Below are 14,076 nucleotides of genomic sequence, written 5' to 3'. Positions count from 1 at the left end.
ATCATGTCCTACTAATCTGTTACAGTTCTTTGAAAGTGTCAACAAACATGTGGACAAGGGGATCCAGTGGACGTAGTGTACTTAGATTTCCAGAAAGCCTTTGACAAGGTCCCTCACCAAAGGCTCTTACATAAATTATTTTATCATGGGATAAGAGGGAAGATCTTTTCATGGATTGAGAACTGGTTAAAAGATAGGGAAGAAAGCGTAGGAATAAATGGTAAACTTTGAGAATGGAGAGGAGTAACTAGTGGTGTTCCCCAAGGGTCAGTCCTCAGACCAATCCTATTCAACTTATTCATAAATGATCTGGAGAAAGGAGTAAACAGTCAGGTGAGGTGGAGATGCAGTTCTGGTGGGACCCAACTGAGAGTGCCAATTCAGGACAAATCGCTTAAAACAGGGCAGTTACAGCCCAAGGCTGGGATTTTTCCACCTCTAAGGCAAACCAAACCAGCCAGACAAAGAGAACATTGGTTTCACCCCACTGGTTAACCACAAGTCACACAAGCAATTCCCTTAGACACTCCAGTCTTCCAGTATCCCCACCAGTGCACTCGTCCTGGGGATGAATGGTTATGAAAACCAAACAACCCAATAAAAGAAAAAGGTTCTGTCGATCCCAAAGAATCAAGCCCCAGACCCAGGTCAATATACACATCAGGTCTTACCCACAAATGACGCTGTTGCCAATCCTTTAGAATCTAACATCTAAAGGTTTATTCATAAAAGGAAAAAGATAGAGAGGAGAGCTAGAATTGGTTAAATGGAATCAATTATATGCAGTAATGGCAAAGTTCTTAGTTCAGGCTTGTAGCAGTGATGGAGTAAACTGCAGGTTCAAATCAAGTCTCTGGAGTTCATCCCCCTCTGGGATGGGTCAGTAAGTCCTTTGTTCAGAGCTTCAATTTGTAGCAAAGTTCCTCCAGAGGTAAGAAGCTGGATTGAAAACAAGATGGAGATGAGGCATCAGACGTCTATAGCCTTTTCCAGGTGTAAGAACACTTCTTTGTTCTTACTGTGGAAAATTACAGCAAAATGGAGTCTGGAGTCACATGGGCAAGTCCCTGCATACTTTGAGTTACAAGGCATATCTGCCTTCTCTCAGTGGGTCAGTTGAATAGCTGATGGCCGTTAATGGGCCCTCAAGCATGCTAGGCAGAGCTAACACCAACTTGTCTGGGATGTCTCCCAGAAGCACAGCAGAAGTTCGAAATACAGTGTAGAGCCAATACTCATAACTTCAACTACAAAATTATACATACATATAGACACCACAATTATAACCAGCAACCCATAACCTGGTCTTGGACACCTTATATGACCCCCTTTACATAAGATTTGGTGCCACTACAGGACCTTGGTTGCAACCATGTTCTATATGGTCCCAGAGTATATCAATAACATCACAATACCAAACTGCTCAAGATAGTTAAGACCAAAGCAAACTGTGAAGAACTTCAAAAAGATCTCACAAAACTAAGTGACTGGGCAACAAAATGGCAAATATATATAAATGTAAAGTAATGCACATTGGAAAAAATAACCCCAACTATACATACAATATGATGGGGGCAAAATTAGGCTAATCAGGAAAAAGATCTTTTTGTCATTGTGGATAGTTCTCTGAAGACATCCAGCAGTGTGCAGCGGAAGTCAAAAAAGCAAACAGGATGTTAGGAATTATTTAAAAAGGGATGGACAGTAATACAGAGAATATCTTATTGCCCTTATAGAAATCAGTGGAAATAACTAATTTAGACCCCATCATTCTGTATGTATAATTGGGATTGTGTTTTCCAATGGGCTGCACTATGTGTTATCCTGACATCTAGTACTGCTGAGATCCTGCATTCAGTAATATCCCTGCCCTTCCTGTTCCCTTTCTCCACTGAACCCCACGCTTATGTTTCCAGTTTCCGCAGGACTCTCTCTTTGTCTCTGGACCTCTCTGTCAGCAAGAAGCAGTGCCAGGGAGACTGATTTCTGGGATGTAGATTTACTTTGTGTGTTTTAGGAGACTTTTTGAAATTGAGTGTCTGTGACATAAAGCACAGTACGATCTGGACTGTTGAACAGCTCTGTCCACTCAGTTCCCCAAGCTGGGGTGCCTTTTCCACTGCTCTACTGTGAGAGCAGCCACTCCTGGGCAGTTCACAGGCAGTCTCCAGCATGTAACTCGCTCCCAGCTACACAGTTTTGAGTGCTGCTAGTCAGTGACTCACAAATTACAGTACCTCACAGGAGAACCCCAGAAAATTCTCTGCTCCCAGACTTCCCCCAGAAATGTGCATCTTGCACTGTCCAGCACACTCCTGAAGAATGGGAGCTCATATGAAATCTGTTTCATAAGTGGAAAGTGACATGCACCAGCCTTGTTATTCCAGATGGAGTTTCCAACACACTTTAATCCAAACACACTGGTTTGATTAAAAAAAGGAAACAAAATTATTAACTACTGACAAAAAGATTTTAAGTGACTACAAGTAATGAGGCATAAAAGTCAGAATTGTTTATGGAAGAAAAGCAAGATAAAACACAAACTAATGTTTAACTTAACAAACCAAAAGGGATTTAAAACAAATGTTTCTCTCACCGTCTGCTGAGACAGGCTGGTTTTCCTTTCAGCCAGGACTCCCCCTAACCTGCCCCTGCCGCCCGCATTCAGTTCTTCAGGAGTTGTCATGAGCAGAGGAAAAGGGGAGAGAGAGAGTCCCATGCATTTTCCTCACCTCTTTTTATAATTCAGTCCTTTGTACTAGAAACCACTTCAGTTCCCAGCTGAGTCATGGTGACAGGCTGTCATAGATACGAGCTTGAAGTGTCCCTGTGATGGAATGTAAATGTCATCTTCACACCTTCCCCCTCCTGGAGAATGGCTGTTTGACCAGCTGTTTGCCTTGCTGTCTCTGAGGAACTTAGGGTTAGGGATGCAGCTTTTTCAGTAACATCATACTGTAAAATCTCATAACTTTACATACAATGTTGCTACACATTTTAACAGGAGGATATTCAGTAGATTATGTCTTTTCAAATGGTACCTCACAAGCCATACAGTGATAAATGAAGGGGAGGGGAGGGGAGGGATCTCCATTTTATAAACACCCAGCCAGCCAGTTGGCTGTAAAATCCCTGTTGTTGCAAGTTCTCTGCTTGCTTTAACTTTAAAGGATTAACAAGCCAACAGAGCTTTTTTTTTAAAAAAAAAAAAATATTGGGCACCTGACCAAAAGAGCCAATGGAAAGGCTAGAACTTTGTTAAATGGGAAAGTAACTTTCCCTTTGTCTGTTCTCCAGAGGAGACATGGAGTAGCAATGCTGTGTAAGGCTTGAAGCAGGTATGAAAATTCATTTTTCATACCTAGAAGAAATTATTTGGATAGGGAATGTTTGGACAGACACAATCAGGTTTTTTTTTATTTTGGCTTTCGGATCTCCTCTGTGCTGTCTCAGATGTTTTTGTTTGCTTGTAAGCTTTAAGCTGAACCCCCAAGCAAGCTATAAGCAAAAAGCCTAAGTTCCAGATGTACTGTTTTCCTTTTCAATTTTAATAAAAAATTTACCTCTTTTAAGAACAGGATTGGATTTTTGGTGTCCTAAGAAGTTTGTGTGTTGTTTGATTAGCTGGTAGCCACAGCTAATTTCCTTTGTTTTCTTTCTCAGCTCTTTCCCGGAGGGAAAGGGCTGAGAGTGCCCCAGAGGGAAGAATTCTCAAGTGCTCCTTCCTGGGTCCAAGGGTTTGGGGGTTTTTTGCATTTGGGTGGTGGCAGCATTTACCAAGCCAACGTCAGAGAAAAGCTGTAACTTTGGGGTTTTAATTCAAGCCTAGAGTGGCACAAATTAATTTGTAGAATCCTGTCGGGCCCCCCCTTTCTGCACTTGGAGTGATAGAGTGGTGATTCAGCCCTGACACATACTATGAACAAAATTGATCATAATTTTCTAAAAGGGTGAACATAGGGAAACAGACTTGCACAGTGTGTGTCTGTGTGTTCCCAACATATATGTGGGTATTACAGTCCCTCACAAGCAGAGTGTTTGGCATCTTCAAACACCTGAGGAATCGGTCCTGGGAATTCACTGGTTTATTAAGTGACACTATATGGAATTGAGAGACACTTTATATTATTATTATTATTATTTTATTATAAATACCGTGGCAAATTGCCGGTACTGTTATGCTGGGTCTCACGCTTTCTCTTCTTTGGGGAAGGTTCAGGGTGCCATTGCTTGCCTCTGAATTGGTATTTTAATTACCCCACTAGTGTCCTTGAGGAGGGGAGTGGAGAGGGAGGGACCTGGGCCCACCCTCTTCTCCAGGTCCCAGCCCAGGGGCCCTGAAGTTAGTGGTGAACCACTTGAACTGGCGAGTCCTTCCTCTGGGCTACTTCCTGCTCCTGCCCTTCAGCTTGTGGGGGCTTCCTGCCCTCCCTCTTTACAAGCCAAGTGCCCCTTATCTAGGGTCTTGGACTTCTTAGCCCACTGCAGCACTTCTCCAAACTTTCCTCTGCTTCCCTTCAAACTGTTCTCTGCTCCAGTACCAATCCTTTCTGCTCCAACTCCTTCCCTGTCTGATTGGAGCAGGGGTCTTTATCAGGTGGCTGACTGCAGGTGCTCCAATTGGCTTCAGGAGCTCTAGTTAATCTATAGCAAACTTTCTTCCCTCTACAGGGAGTAAGGCTCCCTTCTAACCCTGTTCTGCTGCCCTCTGGCCACGCTGTATTACACTGTGTACTGAGAACTCCAAGGCCTTTCCATGCCATGTGCTGTGAAGCTTGTGTTTGGGACACAGGAAGTAGAAGCCACTTGGCAAAGGGAATATAAAGGGCATCTGCATCATCTCCATTTTGTCTTCAATCCCCCTTCCTGCCTCTAGAGCAACTTCTCTACAAACTGAAGGCTTGAACAAAGGACTGAATAATGTGGATGTGTACCAGGGAGCCTTTCAAGCCAGAATCTCACCAATACTGCTAAGAACCAGATGTGTAGATTTCTGAATGTCTGACTGCTTTCCCATTTAACAACTCCCTTTTTCTTTCTTTCTTTTATAATAAACCTTTAGTTTAGATGCTTTCTTGCTTATAAACCTTTAGTTTAGGTGCTAAGGATTGGCTGGCATCATAGTATTTTGGGTAAGATCCAAACCCATAATGACCTGGTAATGTGGCTGACTCTGGGGTCAGAAGAACACTTTGTTTATGTGAGCAGAGTTTTTAAATAACCTCTCACTGTGCTGGACCTAGATGCTGATTGGGAGTCAGAGAACTAGAATGCAATAAAGGGAGCCGTGTGATTTCTTTTTTCAATTTCTCGATAACCAGTGTGGGGGATCAGAAGCACAGTTCGTGACTGGTTGGTGAGTTTAACTTCCGTGTTAACCACCAGTTTGGGGAGCCTCTGCTCTCCCTTTTTCAGCTTTCCCTGGTCTTGGCATTTTCAGTGAGGACTAGCCCAGGCACACCAGGTCTCACTAAGTATTAAAGTTAAATTAATAGAATGTTTTTTATGACAAAGTTTGATGAAATCAACAGAACTCCTTTGTCTTCTTTCATCTGAGCAGGTTTTCCAGTTTCCAAACCTGATGTGATCTCCCAGCTGGAACAAGGGGAAGAGCCATGGGTCTCAGACCTGCAGGGTTCAGAGGGAAAACAGACCCTGAGATCTCCCTGCGGAGGTGAGGAAACATTAAGCCAACTGTGAGTGTGAAAGTGCCTGAAGAAAACATCTGGGATGCCCTACAAAGCCCTTGAGAGGCCTCTCAGTTCATTATTGTTGCCAGCAGGGGTCATATCCTCAGGATAACTATAGCTCATGGCTTCCTGTAGATTCTAGCAGACACAAGGCAGTAGCTTCCTCTCTTCCCCTTGAGAATTTGGATGGGATTTAAAAGCCAAATTGATCCCCTCCTCTCTCCTGTTTTGGGGAAGAGTATGGGGGAGTTCAGTTTGTGATTTTTATTTGACCTCCCTCCAGCACTTAGTTTGTTTTGGATTTTCACTTTTCATCCCTGTTTGAGGTTTCTGTCTTTTTCACAGCAGGTGATGCAATGACATGTGAGAAAGAGGAGCAGAATTCTCAGCAGAAAAATGTTCAGCAACTGGATAAACACAGAGCATTATTGCAAAGATCAAAAAGCAATGTGTCCAGGAGTCATGAGGAGGAAAAATCCTGTGAGATTCAGCACAGACCAGAAAGAGAGCAAGGAAACCAGCCAAGGGAGAAATTGGGTAAACGTATTTCCTCTCAGGGAACTCAGAAGGACCTCAGGGAAACCACAACAAAGCAGGAAATCATCATTAGAAAGAGAAAAAATACATGCACAGAGTGTGGAAAAAACATATGTGACTACTCAGCCCTTCTTAATCATCAGAGAATCCACACAGGCGACTGGCCCTATGAACGCAGTGAGCATGGGAAAACTTCACTCACAGATCATCCCTTTCTGTTCATCGGAGAATCCACACAGGGGACAGGCCCTATGAATGCCGTGAGTGTGGGAAAAGGTTCATTGAAAGATCAGCCCTTTCTCTACATCAGAGAATCCACACAGGGGAGAGGCCCTTTAAATGCAGTGAGTGTGGGAAAACCTTCATTAGCAGCTCAAACCTTTCTAAACATCAGAGAATCCACATGGGGGAAAGGCCCTATGAATGCTGGGAGTGTGGGAAAACCTTCACTAGCAGCTCAGCCCTTTCTAATCATCAGAGAATCCACACGGGGGAAAGGCCCTATGAATGCCGTGAGTGTGGGAAAATTTTCACTTACAGATCAGGCCTTTGTAGACATCAGAGAATCCACAAAGGGTAGTTGTCCTACAAATGCAGTGAGTGTGGGAAAACCTTCACTAGCAGCTCAGCCCTTTCTCAGCATCAGAGAATCCACACAGGGGACAGGCCCTATGAAAGCAGAGAATGTGGGAAAACCTTCTCTTGGCACTCAGCCCATATTAGCCATCAGAGAATCTGCAAGGGCGATGAACACAGAGATAACAATGCAATCTCCTGAGAATCGGAAAAGAGCCCCAGCATGGAACACACAGGAGTTAATGGATCTGATAGCTGTATGGGGAGAAGAGTCAGTGCTTTCAGAACTGCAGTCCAGCAGACGAAATGAGAAAACCTTTGAAAAGATTTCTAATGCCATGCGGGAGAGAGGACATAGCAGAGACTCACTGCAGTGCAGAGTTAAAGTAAAGGAGCTCAGACAGGCGTATCGGAAGACCAAAGCAGCAAAGGGCAGGTCAGGATCTGGCCCCAAAACATGCCGCTTCTATGATGAGCTTAACGCAATATTGGGGAACTGCGCAACGACAAACCCCCCCTTGTCTGTGGATTCAGAGGTGGGGGTAGTGATCTCTGCCACTGCCGAAGATTTAGAGGACGGTGAAGATCACGATGAGGCCCAAGAGGAGGACGATCCAGCAGAGAGCACAGAGCATTCAATTCCACCTAACAGCCAGGATCTTTTCCTAACCCTTACAGAAGTACCCTGCCAGCCCTCTCAAGCCAGTAGCACAGAAAATGATGCTGTGGAATCGTCCTTTGGTGAGTGCACTTTTTATTATTAAAAGCGTAGGTTTATTGAGTGATTTGGCATGAGTGCTTGCATGCAGTAGCTGGAATTAGAGTTACTGGTACAGTCTGTTAACATGTCTGGGGATGGAGCGAAAATCCTCCAGGGACATCTCTATGAAGCACTCCTGGAGGTACCCCAAAAGCCTCTGCAGAAGGTTTCTGGGCAGGGTGGCCTTATTCCGTCCGCCATGAAACGGAACTTTACCACGCCATGCCTGCAGCACGTAATCAGGAATCATTGCATGACATATCCTAGCAGCTAATGGACCTGGGGACTGCTGGCATTCAAGAAGCATTTCTTTTTCTCTGTCTGTTATCCTCAGGAGAGTGATATCGTTCATGGTCACCTGTTAGAAAGTAATGTACTTTTAGTAAGGGAACAGAGATGACCATTCATTCCTTTCTTCTATGCTGACCCAGTAAATGAAAAACCTTTCCTAAAACAATGACCCATGTGGTGGTTGTTAGAAAGCTATTCATTCCTACGGGGCGGTGTCCCCTAGCACTTGGCCAGCATGAATCATCGCTATTAATTGCCATGGCAGAGGGGGGATGGGGTGAGGTAGATGGCATTAAAGCTAACTCCAAAGTGCAGCACAGATGATTGTGGGAGGGAACTTGTATTTCCCTGTGCTGCACCTTTTCCATGGCTTAAGAAAAGAAACCAGTGTTGTTCCTTAAAGCACTTTTCCTCAATACCGTTCATGCTACCTGATAATAGCAGGGGGTGCAGGGTACTACAAGCCACTGCACGGTTCACTACCAAATAACTTACCATTGTCTCCGGACATGGTCTGTGTGCTCCCCTGACCTGCGTCTGAGCTAAAATCTCAGTCCTCAGCCACAAGCAATAAGTATTAAAAGAATCCTAAGGCGACCTTGTGGTAAAGTTACATGTTCAAGGTACGGTGAATAGCGCAGTTCACTGAGAAAGACTGTATCCATTGTTCTGTGAAATGTGTCTCTTATGATTCTTCTATCACTCTTTCCACCCCCCACCCCCCCCCACACAGCTGCACATTTCTCCAGCGTCCCTCTCCCTTCTCCTGTCCGACGGGGAGGTCACATAAGAAGGCTAAGAAAAAAGAGGACGCGTGAGGAGATGTTCACAGAAATTATGGCAGTAACCCGTACTGAGAGAGCTCAGCAGGGGGACTGGAAACAATTGGTCACAAAGTACAGGGAGGCTGCCAGTCAACGCGAAGACAGGAGGGACGCTAAAAATGATTTCAGGTGGCAGGAAGATCAGCGCTGGCGGGCAGCAACGCTGGATCTTCTTCGTGATCAGACTGACATACTCCGCGATATGCTGGAAGAGCTGCGGGGTCTCAGGTTGCCACTGCAGCCCATGTATAACCTCCCTCAGTACTCACCCTGTCCCATACCTTCCAGAACCAGGCGTGTAAGAACGCGTGGGGGAAGGCTATCTGCACCAGCCAACTACACCCCTGTGGACAGTCCAACCAGAAGGCTGTCATTACATTAAAAAGCCCTTTATGTTATGTTTCTTCCCTCCTGTGCTCCTCCCAAACCTCTCCCTTGGCACCTTTTACTTTCTTTACTCTCAGGACATGCTATTCAAAGGCAGTGTGAGGGTGGGTTGTTAAAGAAATAAAGCATGCAGCTTTGGAAAGCGTCAGGGAAGCTAGTTTGCAGCATCAGGAGTTAACACATGGGGAGGTGGGTAATACAGGGGAAATAAACAAAGCAGTCACACCGTACCATGGTCCATGATAAATCTTGTTATGTCTTCTCTGATGCGCCTTCTTCTTACCAACCTCCCTCCCCCTTCCTCCAAACCTCCCTCACTCCCTTCCCCGGAGAACCCCGAGTTATGAAATTTCATGCACAGGATTGTAACAGCAAGCATGATGATTGATTGCTGAAAGGGTCTGATTTTTAATAAAGAACTCAATTTCTTTAACAAATAACAGTAATTTTATTTTCAATAAGCAAGCAGTTAAGGAAGGGTGCAGGGAAGCTCGTTTGCAGCAGCCAGAGTCAAGACATGGGGAGGTAGGTAATAACAGGGAAATAAACATACCAATCACACCGTTCCCTGGTCCATGAAGCCACTTCTGGGCTCCCTTAACTGACTTTGTCTTTCCTTTCTACATCCCTCCCTAACCCTAGCCATTTACTATTCTCCTCCCAAAAAAACCCTATTAATGTAATTCTATTCGCAGGCTTCTAAATGCAAGAGGGAGGATGCGCTGCTTACAGTGACTGTCTTTTAATAAAGAATTCAATGTTTTCCACAGACACAGACGGCTATTTTAATTACCGTAAGCAAGCAGTTGTGGAAGGGTGCAGGGAAGGCAGCTTGCAGCAGCAGGACTGAATACATGGGGAGGGTGGTAATCAATGGAAAAGAAACTCAGCAGTACCCTGGCCCATGAGGAAGCTACTTTTCAGGGCTTCTCTGATGCGCACAGCATCCTGGTGTGATCTTCTAATTGCCCTGGTGTCTGGCTGCGCATAATCAGCAGCCAGGTGGTTTGCCTCAGCCTCCCACCCCGCTATAAAGGTCTCCCCCTTACTCTCACAGAGATTGTGGAGCACACAACAAGCAGCAATGACAAAGGGGATATGGGTTTGGCTAAGATCTGAGCGGGTAAGAAGCGTTCGCCATCTTCCCTTCAATCTGCCAAATGCACATTCTACCACCATTCTGCACTTGCTCAGCCTGTAATTAAACAACTCCTGAGCACTGTCAAGGCTGCCTGTGTATGGCTTCATTAGCCAGGGCATCAAGGGGTAGGCTGGGTCCCCAAGGATAACTATAGGCATTTCAACATCTCCAACTGTTATTCTCTGGTCAGGGAAGTAGGTCCCTTGCTGCAGCCGTTTAAACAGTGTAGTACTTCTGAAGACACGTGCGTCATGAACCCTTCCTGGCCATCCCACGTGGATGTTGGTGAAACGTCCCTTGTGATCCACCAAGGCTTGCAGCACCATCGAAAAGTACCCCTTGCGGTTTATGTACTGGGCGCCCTGGTGCTCCGGTGCCAAGATAGGGATATGGGTTCCATCTATGGCCCCCCCACAGTTAGGGAATCCCATTGCAGCAAAGCCATCCACAATGGCCTGCACGTTTCCCAGAGTCACAACCTTTCGAAGCAGCAGCTTAATGATTGCTTTGGATACTTCCAGCACAGCAGCCCCCACAGTAGATTTTCCCACTCCAAATTGATTACCGACTGACCGGTAGCTGTCTGGCGTTGCAAGCTTCCAGATGGCTATTGCCACTCGCTTTTCCACTGTGAGGGCTGGTCTCATCCTGGTATTATGCCATTTCAGGACAGGAGAAACCGAGTCACAAAGTTCAAAGAAAGTGCTCTTACGCATGCGAAGGTTCCGCAGCCACTGCGAATCATCCCACACCTGCAGGACTATGCGGTCCCACCAGTCAGTGCTTGTTTCCCGTGCCCAAAAGTGGCACGGAACGGGTAGAACCTCCCCCAAAACCGTCAGGAGCTCCAAAGTGCTGGGGCCCGGGGTGTTGGAAATCTCGTTCTCCAAGTCCTCATCACTGTCGTGCCTGCAGTCAAGCATTCTCTCTTGCATTTCTGACTCATGGTTCAGCATGGATAGCACGAGAATGCATGAACTATTTACAGCATTTGCGATCAAGGGTAAGAGCAGACCTGGATCCATGCTTGCTGCAAAATGGCGTTTTCTCACTGCAGCCAGTAAAAACCGCGCGAAGTGACTGTGTGCCGCTGACAGGAAGGGAGGAGGTGAGGCTGTACCCAGAACCACCCACGACGGGGATTTTGGCCCCATCATGCACTGGGGTAGTAACCCATAATTCCAAAGGCCAGGGACCTGTGCAGGAACTGTGGGATAGGTACCCAGAGTGCAACGCTCAGGGAAAAGATGGACGCCAGGGAACATGGACGCTCAACATCGATGTAAGTAGCCCTAGTGTGGACGCGCAAAATCGATTTTATAAACCCTGCTTTATAAAATCGATTTTAATAACATCGATTTTAAGCTGTAGTGTGGACGTGGGCTGTGGGAAAACCTTTTCTTGGCACTCAGCCCATATTAGCCATCAGCGAATCTGCAAGGACGATGAACACCATAAAAACCTCTAGGGCTATCAGTTTTTTTTCTTTAATACTTTTCCTGATTCCCACATAATAACTTTTAAATCTGTTTGAACGGTTTGCAGCACTGTTATCCTTCAGCTTGTCCAGATGAGTGGCCCATTTATGCCTTTTGTAGTTTGCCTTCTTTTGAGGCGGGCCCATTTAGCTTGACGTCTGTAGTATGTAAGGTCTTGGAAAAAATTTTAAGGGAGAAAGTAGTTAAGGACATAGAGGTCAATGGTAATTGGGACGAACTGCAACACGGATTTACTAAAGGTAGATCGTGCCAAACCAATCTGATCTCCTTCTTTGAGAAGGTGACGGATTACTTAGATAAAGGAAATGCGGTAGATATAATTTACCTAGATTTCAGTAAGGCGTTCGACACGGTTCCGCACGGGGAGCTGTTAGTTAAATTGGAAAAGCTGGGAGTGAATATGAAAGTTGTAAGGTGGATAAGGAACTGGTTAAAGGGGAGACTCCAGAGGGTCGTATTGAAAGGTGAACTGTCGGACTGGAAGGAGGTCACCAGTGGAGTCCCTCAAGGATCGGTCTTGGGACCGATCTTATTTAACCTTTTTATTACTGACCTTGGCACAAAGAGCGGGAATGTGCTAATAAAGTTCGCGGATGACACGAAGCTGGGGGGTATTGCTAACACGGAGAAGGACAGGGATACTATTCAAGAAGATCTGAACCACCTTGTAAACTGGAGTAATAGAAATAGGATGAAATACAATAGTGAAAAGTGCAAGGTCATGCATTTAGGAATTAATAATAAGAATTTTGGATATACGTTGGGGGCGCATCAGTTGGAAGCGACGGAGGAAGAGAAGGACCTTGGGGTACTGGTTGATAGCAGGATGACTATGAGTCGCCAATGTGATACGGCTGTTAAAAAAGCAAATGCAATTTTGGGATGCATCAGGCGGGGTATTTCCTGCAAGGATAAGGAGGTGTTAGTACCGTTGTATACGGCGTTGGTGAGACCCCATCTGGAATACTGTGTGCAGTTCTGGTGTCCCATGTTCAAGAAGGATGAATTCAAACTGGAACAGGTTCAGAGACGGGCTACGAGGATGATCCGAGGAATGGAAAAACTGCCTTATGAAAGGAGACTCAAAGAGCTTGGCTTGTTTAGCCTGGCCAAAAGAAGGCTGAGGGGGGATATGCTCGCCCTATATAAATATATCAAGGGGGTTAACGTTAGGGAGGGAGAGGAATTATTTAAGTTTAGTACTAATGTAGCCACGAGGACGAATGGGTATAAACTGGATATTAGGAAGTTTAGACTTGAAATTAGACGAAGGTTTCTGACCATTAGGGGAGTGAAGTTCTGGAATAGCCTTCCGAGGGAAGTAGTAGGGGCAAAAGACTTTCCTGGCTTTAAGACAAAGCTTGATAAGTATATGGAGGGGATGTTATGATAGGATCGTCAATTTGGGCAATTGATCTTGAATTACCACCAGACAGGTCTGCTCAATGGTCTGCGGAGAGATGTTGCATGCGATGGGTACTGAGTTGCTGCGGAGAACTCCTTCTTGGGTGCTGGCTGGTGACTCTTGCCCACATGCTCAGGGTTTAGCTGATCGCCATATTTGGGGTCGGGAAGGAATTTTCCTCCAGGGCGGATTGGCAGGTGCCCTGGAGGTTTTTCGCCTTCCCCTGCAGCGTGGGGCACGGGTCGCTTGCTGGTGGTGTCTCTGCAGCTTGAGGTCTTCAAACCATTTTTGAGGATTTCAATAACTCGGTCCTGAGATAGGGGTTGTATAAAATTGGATGGGTGGGGTTCTGTGGCCTGCCTTGTGCAGGAGGTCAGACTAGATGATCAGATTGGTCCCTTCTGACCTATGAGTCTATGAGTCTATGAGTCCTTTCTGTCAACTCAATTATCCCATGAGTAGTTGGAGTGTGCCCTTCCTATGAGGAACCAGGGAGCGTCACACTTATACCATTCCTCCTGTTGCAAAGTTATTGTTAGAGTCACCAATGATACAGATTGTATCATTGCGAGTTGTTCTCACGTTGCTCTGGGTTGTGCTGAAGAGCAGTTATATTGGGAATTTTTCATATTATAGTTAAATAAAGAGGAGCAGGGAGGAAAAGTGTCATTTCAGCCTCTGTGACACTGGAAGGAGATGGGGTGACTCAGAGATTCCTTCCTTCCCCATCACTCCAGAACTGTTACCTTTTGGCTTCCCTGTGCAGAGTTTATTTTCATCACATTCTATCCCTCCACTTCTCACAGTGTCATATGAGGAAGAGTTCTCAGCTCCCTGTGCTTGGAGATGATGCTTTGATTTCTTTAATCCTATATCAGAGTCACTATGAGTGGAGATGAAAGTGTCAAAGACCTGGGAGGGGGATTTAAATGGATCCCAAACATAGTGTGGTTATTTGGCATTTAA

At 45.5% G+C, this 14,076-nt stretch overlaps 2 protein-coding genes across 21 annotated transcripts in view; one reads left to right on the top strand and one right to left on the bottom strand.

The window, feature by feature from the left end:
- LOC127039339 (zinc finger protein 135-like) overlaps positions 1 to 9,838 on the top strand; it is a 1,030,205-nt gene extending 1,020,367 nt beyond the window's left edge. For 13 of the 14 annotated variants that reach the window (XM_050932775.1, XM_050932785.1, XM_050932791.1 and 10 more), the window contains 4 exons: positions 5,561 to 5,674; positions 6,036 to 6,557; positions 6,726 to 7,544; positions 8,588 to 9,838. In XM_050932775.1, coding sequence (XP_050788732.1) covers positions 5,561 to 5,674; positions 6,036 to 6,557; positions 6,726 to 7,544; positions 8,588 to 9,060 — 1,928 coding nt within the window. In that variant the 3' untranslated portion in view covers positions 9,061 to 9,838. The remainder of the gene's footprint in view (positions 1 to 5,560; positions 5,675 to 6,035; positions 6,558 to 6,725; positions 7,545 to 8,587) is intronic. The other variant, XM_050932776.1, reaches the window with a different exon arrangement.
- The window catches only part of LOC127039391 (zinc finger protein 501-like), a 298,864-nt gene that overhangs the window by 274,381 nt on the left and 10,407 nt on the right, over positions 1 to 14,076 (bottom strand). The window lies entirely within an intron of this gene.

The sequence above is a fragment of the Gopherus flavomarginatus genome, chromosome 23 (genome assembly GCF_025201925.1).
Source record: "Gopherus flavomarginatus isolate rGopFla2 chromosome 23, rGopFla2.mat.asm, whole genome shotgun sequence".
Lineage (NCBI taxonomy): Eukaryota > Metazoa > Chordata > Testudines > Testudinidae > Gopherus > Gopherus flavomarginatus.
The sequence above is the reverse complement of the archived record's forward strand: the minus strand, read 5'-3'. Positions and strand labels throughout refer to the sequence as shown.